Source organism: Meles meles, chromosome 3 (genome assembly GCF_922984935.1).
Source record: "Meles meles chromosome 3, mMelMel3.1 paternal haplotype, whole genome shotgun sequence".
Lineage (NCBI taxonomy): Eukaryota > Metazoa > Chordata > Mammalia > Carnivora > Mustelidae > Meles > Meles meles.
Genome location: NC_060068.1, coordinates 42,280,730 through 42,294,998, shown reverse-complemented (window position 1 = coordinate 42,294,998; position 14,269 = coordinate 42,280,730). Strand labels below are relative to the sequence as shown.

Below are 14,269 nucleotides of genomic sequence, written 5' to 3'. Positions count from 1 at the left end.
GTGATCTCTCTCTCTGTGTGTCAAATAAATAAATAAAATAAAATAAAAAACTAAGCTACTGGGGTGCCTGGGTGGCTCAATGGGTTAAAGCCACTGCCTTCAGCTCGGGTCATGATCCCAGGGTCCTGGGATCGAGCCCCGCATGAGGCTCTCTGCTCAATAGGGAGCCTGCTTCCCTTCCTCTCTCTCTGCCTGCCTCTCTGCCTATGTGTGATCTCTGTCTGTCAAATAAATAAATAAAATCTTAAAAAAAAAATAAAACTTAAAAAAAAAAAGAAAAACCCCAGCTAGAGATGAAAGGTAGAGGAAAAGATGGAAACAGATTGGATCCTGTCACTCCTCTGTTCAAACTGCAAAGCCTCCATCTTTCTTTTTAAATAATTTTTTTAAAATTTATTTATTTTGAGAGGAGAGAGAGAGAGCAAGCATGAATGGGGGAGAAGGGGCAGAGGGAGAAGCAGGGTCCCCGCTGAGCAGGGATCCCAGTGTGGGACTTGATCCCAGGGTCCTGGGATCACGATATGAGCCAAAGGCAGATGCTTAACCTTAAGACTGAGTCCCCACACACCCTGAAAAGCCCCCATGTTACTCTAGGAGTTATGATCCTTAGACATGTCTCCCTATGCCCCCCGGGACCCCTTCTCATCCTTCCTGCCTCACTGGCCTCTTGACTCTTCTGCAAACACGCGGGACACTGCTGTTCCCTCTACCTGGAAAAGTGCTCTCCTAGATACCCATACAGGATCTCATTTACCTTCCAGCTTTTCTCTGATATTGCCATGTCTCTTTCTCGGCCAGGCTTATTCCAGACCACCCTAGTTACAGTTGTACCTCTTCCCCATGACTGTGTCCCCCATTAGAATCTTCTATTGGGTTCTAGCACTTTCCAGGATTTGACATAATTTGACAATTACCATGTTGGTCTGTTTTCCTCGTGTCCATCCCACCCACTCCGTCAGCTCCATGAGGAATTTTGTTGGTCACCACAGCCCTGCTGCTAGGGAAGTGGCCGGCATACAGTAGGCTCCAAACAATTATTTGCTGAGTAAATGAATAAAGAGGCTCAGACAAATTCAAAGAATAGTAGCAACAATTATAGATCCATTAAAGTGTTCACTCTATTCATGGGAACTGTTGTAAGTGCTTCACATAGAAGTAGCCTTTGATCTCTATAACTAGTCTCCAATGTAGGTAGAATTATCATTACCATTGCCTTTTTAAAGAAGAAGTGAAGTCAGAGAGAGGTTAAGAAACATGTCCAACATTGCAAAACAGAGCAATATGAAATGGTCCAGCTGAGAACCCGCCCTCTCAACGATGCCACCCTCTTTCGCAACAGAGCCTCAAAATTTTTCTATTACTAAAAGAAAAAGTAATTCTAAATTATTTGTCAGGAACATCCAGCTTAGCCAATCAAGGAATAATCAGACTTACACTTTATTCTATCCAACAACTGAACAGATTCAAACTTGTCATTGCTATGTGAGCTTTTAGATTCCAAGTTAATTTCCAATTACATATAGCTTGATCGTTGTCATGGAAAGTAAAAAAGTCATAGTTACCTAGATATCTTTTTGAGTGACTGTCAGTTTTTAGCAGGTTCACTGAAGTTAAATTAAAATGTAGAAATCATATACTAACCAAGGCTTGGTTGTCACAATGAATGTAAAACAGTAATAATTTATTTTAACAAATCTTAAAGAGAACAAGAACCGGTCGGTAATGGTTTTCAACCGTGGCCTTATTTCTTGGATAACAGACGTGTCTCGCGAAAGTGATGTCCCGTGTTGTCAGTTTGTGTTTTTATGATATGTTAACATCATATGTAAGAGCACTGGGTGTGGTGCATAAACAATGAATCTTGGGGGCACCTGGGTGACTCAGTGGGTTAAAGCCTCTGCCTTCGGCTCAGGTCATGATCTCAGCGTCCTGGGATCGAGCCCCGCATTGGGCTCTCTGCTTGTCAGGGAGCCTGCTTCCTCCTCTCTCTCTGCTTGCCTCTCTGCCTACTTGTGATCTCTCTGTGTCAAATAAATAAATAAAAATCTTTAAAAAAAAAAAAAGAACAATGAATCTTGGAACACTGAAAAAATAAAATAAAATAAAGAAGAATGCCATAATGGGGAATAACAAAGGAAGAAATGTCTGAGTTTCAAAGGCCTGCCCTCACATTCCTCTGATGTGTCATTCCAGGAGTTAGCATATGTTTTACTAAGCAAGTTTTCTAAGCACAGAGAAATCAATTAAAATGGAAAGCACATGAATTTCCCTCCCACATTTGCTTTCTCTGGGTATTATGGCCCTTTATACATTCCATATTGCTATAGAGAGCCTTCTTTCTCCCCCATAGAGGGAACTCCCTATGACAGATGACTTCCTTCAGGGCCAGGTCTTGAGCTGATTCATGATTGTGTCCTTCATGGTCTTCAGCACAGGGTCCTACATGTACCAAGAATTCAATAAATCTTTCTTATTTTGTGAATTAATGTCATGCCGGAAAACGTGAAAGCAAACAAGGAAAAACGCTGCTCTGGGAACAGTTTTAAGAAAAGTATAGGCTTAATTTACAATAGGTTCTGAAAATATTTTGTTCTATGGATGATGTACTCAAGCACTTATCATTTAAAAAATTTAAAATGTGGGGTGCCTGGGTGGCTCAATCGGTTGAGCACCTGCCTTTGGTTCAGGTCATGATCCCAGGGTCCTGGAGTCGAGTCCCCCTTCGAGTCCCCTATCAGGCTTCTTGCTTGGTGAGGAGGCTGCTTCTCCTTCTGCCTGCCTCTTCCCCTGCTTGTGCTCGCTAGCTCTCTCTCTCTCTGACAAATGAATTTTTTAAAAATCTTTAAAAAAAAATATGAGAGTTAGCCTTTAGATACATGGGCGTTCCATAGTGTGGCAACAGTAGTAAAGTGTGTGTGTGTGTGTGTGTAACAGAAGGAAACTGCTGATGAACTATCCACTGGGCCCCACCACCAGCATAAAAGGCATAAAATTTTCCTTCCTGTTTTTTGGGGGGTGAAGGGACAGAAGGAGAGAGAGAATCTTAAGCAGAACCCAACCCAGCAGCAAGCTGGACACAGGGCTCCATCTCATGATCCTGAGATCATGACCCTGAGATCGTGACCTGAGCCTAAAGCAAGAGTTGGACACTTAACCGACTGAGCCACCCAGGCACCCCCTCTCTTTTTTCATTTTTGTAGAGGCGGGACTTGTAATCTTGACTATTAAAGAGCTGGGTTTCAAATAACTACCTGAAAATTAAAAACCAAAACAAAACACACAAACAATCATTTGTTTTGTCTCGTCTCCCGTGTTATTCTTACCTCCCCAAGATTCTCTAAGTTATCTGCAAAACCTTATTTTCATATGAGCCGTTGTGCCAGGAGAAATATCCATGATTGTGTCAAACTTTCAAAGGGTTCTGTGATATGGGGGAAAAAAATAAGAACGATTGCTGCTAGGAAGTAATTGATCTGAGAGAGAGAGAGAGATAAGAACTATAATAATAGTATATATTTATTTATATATATTTATATATAACAAATGATTTATATTTATAATATAATATTATATAAATAAATATAATTCATATCTATATATTTAACTTGGTATTTTTCTGCAGCATGAATATAGTTGGAAATTTTAGGATAAGATTTGATACTAGGCAAGAGGCAAAGAAATGCCAACATATCTGTTCACTTTCATGTAGTACTAGAGAAGAAAATCTGTTGGAAATCATCAAATTTGCTTTCTCCAAGCAAGTATGGCATATATTATCTGAGAACCTATTTATAGTGTGCCAAACACTGTAGTAACTGACTCCTTGGGCACAGGTATGTAACGTATCTCCACACGCTATTCTACAAGTAAACATTTATCCCAAACACCAACTTGAAGTGCATTTACAAAGGAGGAGGGAAGACAAAGACCATAAATATAAATTTTGCCTTAACAATGGTAACGTTTTTACCTAAATTGGGGTTTAAAAGCCAAATTCCTTTGGAAGCTGCATGTCCTTCCATCTTCAAAAACAAAAAATAGCATATATAGCAAATAAGGCAATATGTGTCCTGAGTTGACAGGACACCTTGTGAGCCTACTTTGGACATTAATTAGATATGTCCCTTACCTCCTTTTAATTAATGTCACTTTCTGTCTCTTAGTAAGAAGTGTTTACTCTGGGTTCTCAGGTCTTATGGGAAATGTTAGTCTAAAGCACTTCATCCTAAGGAACTAACTTTGCATATAAAGAAAATATTTCTATCCGTATTATACTGGAAAAACAAAGATTTTAGAAAAAAGTTGTTTTGTGTATCACCCTTTTGTACATGGTAAGAGGGGTTGCCTGAAAATTGCTATCACTAGAATCAGTATGAGAAATCTGTTTATAAAAATACACATGACCTTGTTAGTCAGCTCAAAAAGTTGGTTTCTGGTAGAGAGTTCAACAAGCTTTTCTCTTCATCAGTCATTGCAGAAAGCCATGAAACTCCAAACATCTCCAAAAACGTAGGGACAATTTGGTAACATCAAAAGAAATTGTTACCGGGGCGCCTGGGTGGCTCAGCGGGTTAAAGCCTCTGCCTTCAGCTCAGGTCATGATTCCAGGGTCCTGGGATCAAGCCCGGCATCGGGCTCTCTGCTTGGCTGGGAGCCTGCTTCCTCCTCTCTGTCTCTCTCTGCCTGCCTCTCTGCCTACTTGTAATCTCTATCTGTCAAAAAAATAAATCTTTAAAAAAAAAAAAAGAAAGAAATTGTTACTAAGACTATTTGGTAACATAAAAAGAAAAATAATGTTCTCAAATTCTTTTAAATTCATTTAAAACAGGTGTACACAATACTAGATATCACCTAGCACCCATTTTAGCTGTTCATTTATTTTCTGTTGTCATATAAAAAAGCTAAGTAATGCTGTCATTAACATTTTTTTGGAATACAAAATAGGTCAAAAGTAATCCTGTAAGGGCTCCTGGGTGGCTCAGTGGGTTAAAGCCTCTGCCTTCGGCTCAGGTCATGATCTCAGGGTCCTGGGATCGAGCCCCGCGTGGGGCTCTTTGCTCAGCGGGGAGTCTGCTCCCCCCCCCACTCTCTCTCTGCCTGCCTCTCTGCCTACTTGTGATCTCTGTCAAATAAACAAATAAAATATTTTTTTAAAAAAGTAATCTTGTAGCACCTATTTATTTGGACAATGCAAATTTCAAGGTCTAACTGACTCACTAATTCTGCCTTGAGACTGATGCCTGAAACTCTGAGTGTAACCCAGGGAAAACAATGACTATTAGCACAAAATAATAATAAACCACAAAACAAAATTAAAAAAATTTATTAGTCTCATATAAAATTTAAAAAACAGTGTCTGGTATACGAATGGATAAAGAAGATGTGGCACACACAGGCAATGGAATATTACTCAGCCATAAAAAGGATGAAACCTTGCCATTTGCAAGGACATGGATGGAGCTAGAGAGTATAAGCCTAAGTGAAATAATTCAGTTACAGGAAGACAAATACCATATGATTTTGCTCACATGTGGAATTTAAGAAACAGAACAAATGAATGAAGAATATAAATAGAAGAGACAAACAAGAGAATAGACTCTTTCAATACGGAGAACCGGTGGTTGCCAGAGGGGAGGAGGGTGGCTGGATGGATGAAAGAGACCAAGGGGATTAAGAGTTCACTTATCCTGATCAACACTGAGAAAGGTACAGAATTGTTGAATAATTATATTGACCATATGACACAGATATAACACTGTATGTTAATCATACTTAAAGAAAAAAAAGAAACTGTCCATAGATACTGCTGCTGGGAGTAAAAATTTGTATAAACTCCCTGAAAGACAGTTAATATGAATCAAAATCTCTAAAACTCCTACTCTTGACTTCTAAGAAAATGTAAACAACAAAACAAGTTAAGAAAAGTCACAGAGCTGAGGGATTCAATTCCTGGCTCTAGTACTAAAATGTCTGGCATCGAAGACTCACTTCACTTACAAGTTAAGTGACCTTGGGCAAGTTACTTATCTCTGGCCTCTGTTTTCTTATCTGTAAAATTGTATATTTATCTTTCTCATATGTGTGTTTTGGGCATGAGAAGATTTAATATAAGTAAATATATCTAATGAGTACGTGGCAGACAGTAAAAATCTCTTTTAGCTATTCTTATTGCCAGAGTTACTCTAAAAATTTTGGTGATATTTAACAGCCACAGAAATTTATAAATTAATAGAATGTCCAACATTAGGGGAACATAGAGCAGAGCTACATAATCCTTATGATCTACTCCTCAACAAAGGAGAAAATATCCTTGCATAAAATTTCATAATTTTATATGACTTGACCCATGATAAAAATATGCATACAAAAGGATCCAAAGGAAAAACAGCAAAATGTCCAATGTATCTACTTCTGTTGGACATTCAGGATAATTTTAATTTTCTCCTGTATAATTTTTAGATTTTTCCAAGCCTTCTCCAGTATTCATATATTCTTTTACTTCTGAAATCAGAAAGAAAAAAAAAAAGGAAATGAGTTCTTTAAAAAACTAGTACCCATGGGTGTGGGTTTGGGGGAGGATTGATTAAGTAGAACATGGAGGATTTTTAGGACAATAAAAATACCCTGTAAGATACCATGATGATGGATACATGTCCTTATGCATTTTCCCAAACCCGTAGAATGTACAGCACTAACAGTGAACCATATTACCAACTATGGATCTGGGGGGATTACGATGCATCAATGTAGACTCATCAGTTGGAATAAATGTACCACTCTAGTGGGAAATGTTGATAATGGGGGACACAGCACATGTGTTGCGATAGAAGGTATTTGAGAAATCTCTGTGCCTTCACTTCAATGTTTCTATGAACCTAAATCTGCTCTAAAAAAAAAAAATCTTACTAAAGAAAATGAATTAAAATTTTTAGAGGAAAAAAGTACTATTTGTTGTTTACTCATCTTTTATTTTTAGCTTGACATCAATTATGCACATTTCAATCAGAACTGAATCAGCAGCCTACCGGAATTTTACCACTCTAATTCTCAAAAATTGCCCAAGAAATTACTCAGGGACTAGATGTATAGAAGGATCTGTAGTTTAATTTGTTTGGGAAAATATGTTTTACTCAAACTTACATTACTCTTTTGCTGCATTTTGATTTACATACCTGAGATCCTTAGAGAAGTAAGGGTGGAAAAACTTAATCCAGGTAACAATGAAACCTATTGCACTGGTTTTATTATATATTTACTTCACTATTGGCTAAGGCACATTATCTATTTATTACCTTCAGGCTGTTCGAGTTTCCTATCAGCTAATTCCTTGAGTCTTGAATGGTTTTAATGCATTGAAAACAGAGAGAGTGAAAGATGGGTTACTGGTTATCTTTATTTTCTCAGAACCATTCTGCTCCTTCAGTAACATGCTAAGTAAGCCATCATGCTTAGGACAAGAAAAATTCCAAAAACATTTTAGCATTTGGTAAATATCCTTGAGTTTGAGGATGCAGACTGTTGCATAAAGTTGCAAAAGTACAGCTCCTGCAACGACTGAATGAACTGTGAAATTTCATTCATTCACGACTTTAGAACTTGGGAAATACTCCAGAGATCATTCTCTATAATTTGTTCTAGTAATGAATTTTATATGCATGGACTTATTCACCAAAGAATACTTGGTAGGATTTCCTAAAGCAAGAAACTACAGAACTTCACTCAGCAAAGCCATTTAAAAAGCAGAAAACATTTAAAAACAGAAACATTTTGCAGTTAATTGTTAATTCTATGACTTCTGTTCTCATCAGTCCCCAAATGGATCATTTCTAGTGGATTTTCAAACTTCTCAAAATTAAACTTTTTTTTAAAGATTTTATTTATATATTTGAGAGAGAGAGAGTGCATGAGAAGCGGGGAGGGTCAGAGGGAGAAGCAGACTTCCTGCTGAGCAAGGAACCCAATGACCTGGGCCAAAGACAGTCCCTTAAGCAAATGAGCCATGCAGGTGCCCCTCAAAATTAAACTTAAGTTTAATTTATTTCCCTGTATGACCTCATAAGGAAGATCATGGGTGTTTACCAATCCACAGGCACAGTACTGACCTAACTTCCCACCTAAGGAGTCTGACCACTGAGTAGGTCTAAGGCACAGAAAGAATAACTCTTCTTAACTGTGTTCTCTCTGAGAGACATATGTATTCACAAAGCTTAGCAATAAATAAATAAATTTTATATAGACATATAATTTTATACATGGATACACACACATATATACAGACATATGTAATTATATGTATCAAATATTTTAAATTTAATAAATTACATTTATTAAACAAATAAATAATATATGCATATATTCAACCCATTAGCAGTGTGATTACTTCAAGTTGTAAAATGAAACACTACAAACATGTTCAAAGTTATAATCAGTCAAAACTAAAAGAGAATGTAGCTAGAGCAGCAATGAATTTTGTTCCCAAATCAAAGGCTCTTTACTACATATTCCAGACTCTCTCTAACCAATAAGACCTAAGATACCATATTAACACTAACATTTGAGGCAAAACAGTTCACCAGTAAGATCTTCCTAAAAGAACAGGCACATTGGTACCCAAAGATGTCAGATTATTTGACAACCATTTTTAAAGAGTAATGACTTTTTTCTACATTTCTTAATAATAATAATAATAAAAGGATATATTCACATCTAATAAGCCAGTAATGGCTAATTTCATCCCTAAAACTTTAGAGTTTCACCCCAATTTTTTTTAATGTGCAGTAAAAAGCATCACGGAATAATACTGTAATATTATTGTATGTAACAATGCTATCTCCTGTTAATTCCTTCCCCTCTCTACTCTTCAAATTATACCCACATCTCAAAGCTCTAAAATCTTCTTTTTGACTATTCATCCCCCCAAGGATTTATCCTTCATGAGAAACTCCAATATTCATTTGTAGGACTCGGATATGAGATCTCCTGTGTAGGGCACTGATCCACTTGTATTAATCATGACAATCTAAGTAAATTGTAAGTTCCTTAAAATTCTTACCTTACCATCATTTTTAAGCTGCTTCTTTCTTCACCAAAGGCTGACTATCTTACTAAGTACATGGCAAATGTCACCGTATAAATCTACATACACTAATTCTTATTCTCAATTCTATTTTTTATTCTCAAGCCTATTAGACCAGAGTCAGAGTGGCCACAAAAAAGAATGCCTTTTCACACTATTGATGTTCAAAGACAGGAAAAATGCATCCCAAGCTACTGCTTTGAGTTCACTGAGACCAGAATCTACAACTTGCTCATTTTGGTAGTCATACAAAGATAATACAGTACTTGGCACATAGTACGCACTGAATAAATATGTTGAATTATACTTCAGGATTTTCCATTATACTACAGAAGATCAAAAGACCCTTATTATTTCTGAAAAGTCATGTTATTTAAGATTTTACTGAATGCTGAGGATAGAATAAAACTGCCCTTAGACTTTGCAAAAATGGTGTTTCTTATCTTCCAATATATAATCCAATTATGAATGAGGAAGCAGTGGATAAGTAAATAACTAATCATAACTCAGTATAATGTGGAGTTTTGTTCTAATTAGTACAATGCTTCAAGCAGATATTATTATGTTCGAATCTACTCCCAATACCTGAATTTTCCGATGACTCAAGTCCAGAGAACTTCTAAAAAGAAAAAGCCATTTCAAAATAACTTCAAAGGGGGTGCCTGGGTGGCTCAGTGGATTAAGCCTCTGCCTTCAGCTCAGGTCATGATCCCAGGGTCCTGGGATCGAGCCCCACATCGGGCTCCCTGCTCCGCAGGGAGCCTGCTTCCTCCTCTCTCGGTCTGCCTCTCTGCCTAGTTGTGATTTCTCTCTGTCAAATAAATAAAATATTAAAAAAATAATAATAACCTCAAAGGTCCAAAGCTGTTGGTACAGAATTTATGCAAAAAAAAAAAAAAGAATATTCAAAAAAGGGTATTGCATTTTAGAATAGAAGAAGTAAAAAAGAAAAACAAATACGATACAGTGACTAACATAGTGATCTAGTCATAATCAGCTTTTTAAAAATTTCTAATTTCTGCTCCAAGTTAATAAGAACTGTCTGCTAATTTATGTCAAGATATGGTATGGCCCAAGGGTACAGTATTGCCAATAAAGGAATTAGAATTCTAAATATAACAGTTTATGTTTCTAATACATACCAGTGGTAAGCTGCCAGGATACTGAATGTAACAACTGATGAAGAGTGAGGTTCAGAGCTGCAAGTCATAGCTACAGAGACCAACAAGTTCTGCAATTTTATACAGTTTTAAGTCATCCCTCCATTCAAAACTCCATCAAAGGCATGTTCAATCACACGTGCAGTACTATCTTAAAAAGATAAATGCTGGGCAACTGCAAGATGTTATAAGTTACACATGCCCTATAAATACTTGTTCTCAAAATAACTATCATTCACATTATGTAAAAGGCCGGGGTTCTGAGATTCGGCCTTAGTAGACACAACTCCATGTGCAAACCTAGGACAATGATAGCCTCAAGAAAGTAATTAGCAATCGCATCACACCCTTTATCATTCATAAATTTACTCTCAGGGTAAGCTTTTTCCACAAACAGGCCCTGGCAGCCAATCAAAGATCCCAAAACATTAAGTCAAAATTTTATCTCTCAATCTGTCCATAAGATAGATCCTTTCATTTACTTGGTTGTACATTATTTACGTTTCCCCATACGTTTGTAAATGACCTGTTTTTGTTTTTGCCCTTAGGGAAGGCTCAAATAAAAGAAGACAGAGAAAGAGTGAGAGATCTGCAGGTTTCCTGACTGAACTCTTTGTGATTCTAATGAAGAGCCCTAGGGAGGTTAAAAGTTTCACCCTAGATCTACCTGGTCTCCAGATGTCTACAAGATAATGAGCCCAAGCAGAACCAAGACTCTGCAGTTCCTCCTTATTTATTCTGTCTAAAATAGACAGTGGAGTGACACGTCATAATATAAGGAAGTATGTGCCCACAGTGGCAGAGTTTTGACTGCCTTTCTCTTAATTTCAGCCTCTTCCCCAAGACAGCAAACACCTTACTTTGCTGATGTAGGTTTCTCACACCCCCCAGGGTAGAAACCTCAACTACTATAAAGCACAGTTCTGCCAAGGGGAGCAAGCCCAAATTTGCTCATTTTTTAAAACGCCATAATGTTTCAGATGGAAACACAGCCTGCCAAAGATGTCAAATAAAAAATAACAAAATAGAAACCAACAGCATCTTTAGACTTGAATTGCAACGCATAGCCTCGCCATCTGTCAACCAGTTGTGAAGCAATGATCCCATGGATGCCCTGCGAACACGGACAAGTTAGATCCTTGCACCCATCATCTGTATCAGTCCCCACTCTCAGGATCTCAGTGGTAATTACGTTCTGTCTCTGGAACAACCTGCAGAAATGGCATGAGCCACTAGCAAACCCAACCCTGCCACTGAATGGGTCATTTTCGCAGGTTTTCATTCGGTAACAAATGAGGAGCTCGGTTCCTAGAGGTGATGGGAAATCCGGGGAGGAAGGGAGTTAGGCTGGGGAAGGTGGGGGTGGAAGGCGGACTCTTTTTTCGCGTTTGTATGGGAAATTGGACAGAGGAGCTTCATCTCCAGAGGCCAGACAGCCAAACCACCCCCCAGTCTCCTCCCCCTTGGCCTCAGAAAACAGGAATACAATTTTGGACCTCGAGTATGTACCACTCCTTCCCTTCCCGCCGCGGCCACCACCTTAGAAGTTACAGGCTTCCTCTCGCACAACTGCGGTGCGGACTCCCTGACCGAGAGCCAAACCCGCCAGCCTTCGCGAGCGGAACCGCAGGCTCGGACTCCGCCACCAGCTCCGCGACGCCACCCGCTGCGGGCGGGGTAGGCTCTCGGGAGACCCCACCTCTCCCGCCCAGCCCTCCTCCCTCCACCCCCGCCGCCTGGAGCAGCAGCCTGACTTACGCAGCCTCAACCCCGGCACCGCCTTGGCTTCCTTGGATCCCAGTCACAGGGGTAGGGGTGGGAGGGCACACGTGGAACGGAGGGTCAGGGTGAGGGGGGAGCGGGAAAGAACGAGGCAGTCCGGTTCCCAAGAGCCAGGACGCAAGTGGCAAGACCCTGCTGCACGCCCACCACACACACGAACACGCTCACCGACGCACCCCAGGTTCAATGCCAAGTGTCTACAAGATGGGAGGCAGGAAGGAGGTGGGGTGGAGGGAAGGCCGGGAGTTACTGAGAGCGGCATTCGGAGAGCTGGGGATGCTTCAGGAACTGCCAAAGTGAGAAAGTCCCAGACCCCCCTCTCCATCCCCAAGTCTGGGTTCCCCTGCCTGCCGCCCGGTCGCCTTCCTTCCAGCCGGGCTCGAGAGGCAGGGAGGTGAGCCGGAGCCAAGCTTCCCCTGGGCTGCCCTCCCCGGCCTGGCCCAGGGCCCGGAACCCGGCCCCCCTCCAGCCCCGGCTTGGGGAGATTGCCAGGCAAGGAGCGACTTGCCAAAGGACTCTGGGGGAGCAAGAGGGCAGGACAGGAGCATTTTGCACGCTCTGGCCCGGCTGCTCATTTCTTCCTCTGTCGACACACCCCCAGTGTGCCCCCTTCCCGGACATTACACGCACACCGAAACCCAGACACGCACGCGTTCGTCCTTCCCACCGTCCCAGGTCCATCGGTTAAAACACTAGTTGATTTCCTCCTGATTAAAAAGAAAAAGAAAAAAAAAAAAAAAAGTGCAACAACTCTTCTCCGGAGTCGCCCGAGCAAAGAAAGTCCGTCTGCGGGCGTCTTTCTATAGTTTTCCAGGAGTTAAGAAAACGGGCGGTCCCCAGTGAAAACGGGACCGGAACCCCGAGGGGGCGAAAGGTGACGAACTCCTTCCCCACCCCCGCGCCTCTCACCTCCTTAAGTTCCTTGGCCACGTCCTTCAGGTCGCCCAGGACTAATTCCAGATCCTCCACGATGATCTTGATCTGTTCCTTCACCTTGGTTTTGGAGGCGGCCGGCGGTCCCTCGGCTGGAGAGGACGAGGAGGGGGTCCCCTTGGACTTGGCTGACATTCTCTAGGGGCAGGCGAGGCAGGTCAGCACAGGCGGGCGAGCGGAGGCTGCTGCGCGCCCCCGTCCCTGGCGCTGCTGCGGCCGCCCCGATCCCCCCACATCCTGGACGCTCCCTGGGCAGCGGCGGGTGGCTGCGCTCGGCGCTCGGCAGGGCGGCCGCACCGTGGTGCTGCCATCAACTCCCCGAGACGCGGCGCTCGGCGCGGGGCTGCAGACGGGCGAGCAGCGCGCCTGCGCCTCCTCCCGCCGCCGCCCGCCGCTCTCGCGCACACACGCGCTCGCTCCCCGCCCGCCGCGCCCGGGGCTGCCAGCTGCAGTCCCCGCCGCCCGGCCCTCCGGGAGCCCTGGCCCCGCACCTGGGCGCCCGCGAGCCCGGAGCCCGCTCCGCGCCCTGCCTAGCCCAGGCCTCGAACCTGAGCTGCCCTCGTCTCCGCAGCCCAAGGTGGGCTTTCTCACGGCTAGCCCCGCTGGCTTCCTTCTCGCCCGCTGGCAGAGCCATGGAGCCCCGGCACACTTTCTGACAACATGCAAAGAACCACAGTAGGGCCGGCAGTTGGATTTGGGGGAGGGGGAGGGGGCAGAAAAGCTGCCCAGGTTAATTACCCAGGACCAGAGTGTGTTCAGAAGGCCTCCAGTCACTCTCCTAGTGACCTGCGAGTTAAACGGAGGTGTGCCTACTTCTGCTGGAGAGAGACGTGCGTAAGTGATGAGCCCTCGCCCCCTGGAATAATGAAATTCAACCAATACTCTTGAAAGAGTTTCCCTAATCCTGCTGATTCCACAAAACTAACAGCGGATTTATTAATTTCAAGTCTTCACACCAAAAATTCCCCGGGGAGACTGTCTGAGTCATCTTGGCTCTACTTATCTGGGACAGCTCCTCTTTCCTTTTTTTTTTTTTTTTTTTTAACTGTTTTCTTGACCTATGCCCATGTGTGTTTTCAGTGGAGCGGGGAGGGAATAAGCTGTCCGCATCCCTTCTTAGGAGAGTTGAATAAGAAGAGTGCCTACAACTTTTTTTTCATCAGTTTTTTTTTTTTTTTAAATCTCCATTTCAAGCCTTTTGCTACTAAATAGGAAATAATTTTCTGACTGTTCTGTCAAAAGGACCCAGGGAGGGGAGTTAATAGGAAGCCTTCAGTTTCATTCTCAGTAGGTGGCTCCCATTCTCATTAGCTAAAGT

General features: G+C 42.0%; 1 protein-coding gene across 6 annotated transcripts in view; it reads right to left on the bottom strand.

Annotated features, from left to right (window-relative positions):
* PRR16 (proline rich 16) overlaps positions 1–13,719 on the bottom strand; it is a 321,097-nt gene extending 307,378 nt beyond the window's left edge. For 2 of the 6 annotated variants that reach the window (XM_045998801.1, XM_045998800.1), the window contains exon 1: positions 12,928–13,350. In XM_045998801.1, the coding sequence (XP_045854757.1) occupies positions 12,928–13,086 (159 nt within the window). In that variant the 5' untranslated portion in view covers positions 13,087–13,350. Of the gene's footprint in view, positions 1–3,323; positions 3,422–12,927; positions 13,351–13,442; positions 13,662–13,689 lie in introns of those variants that run through there. The other 4 variants (XM_045998804.1, XM_045998802.1, XM_045998803.1 and 1 more) reach the window with 4 other exon arrangements.
* Positions 13,720–14,269: the final 550 nt, after the last annotated feature.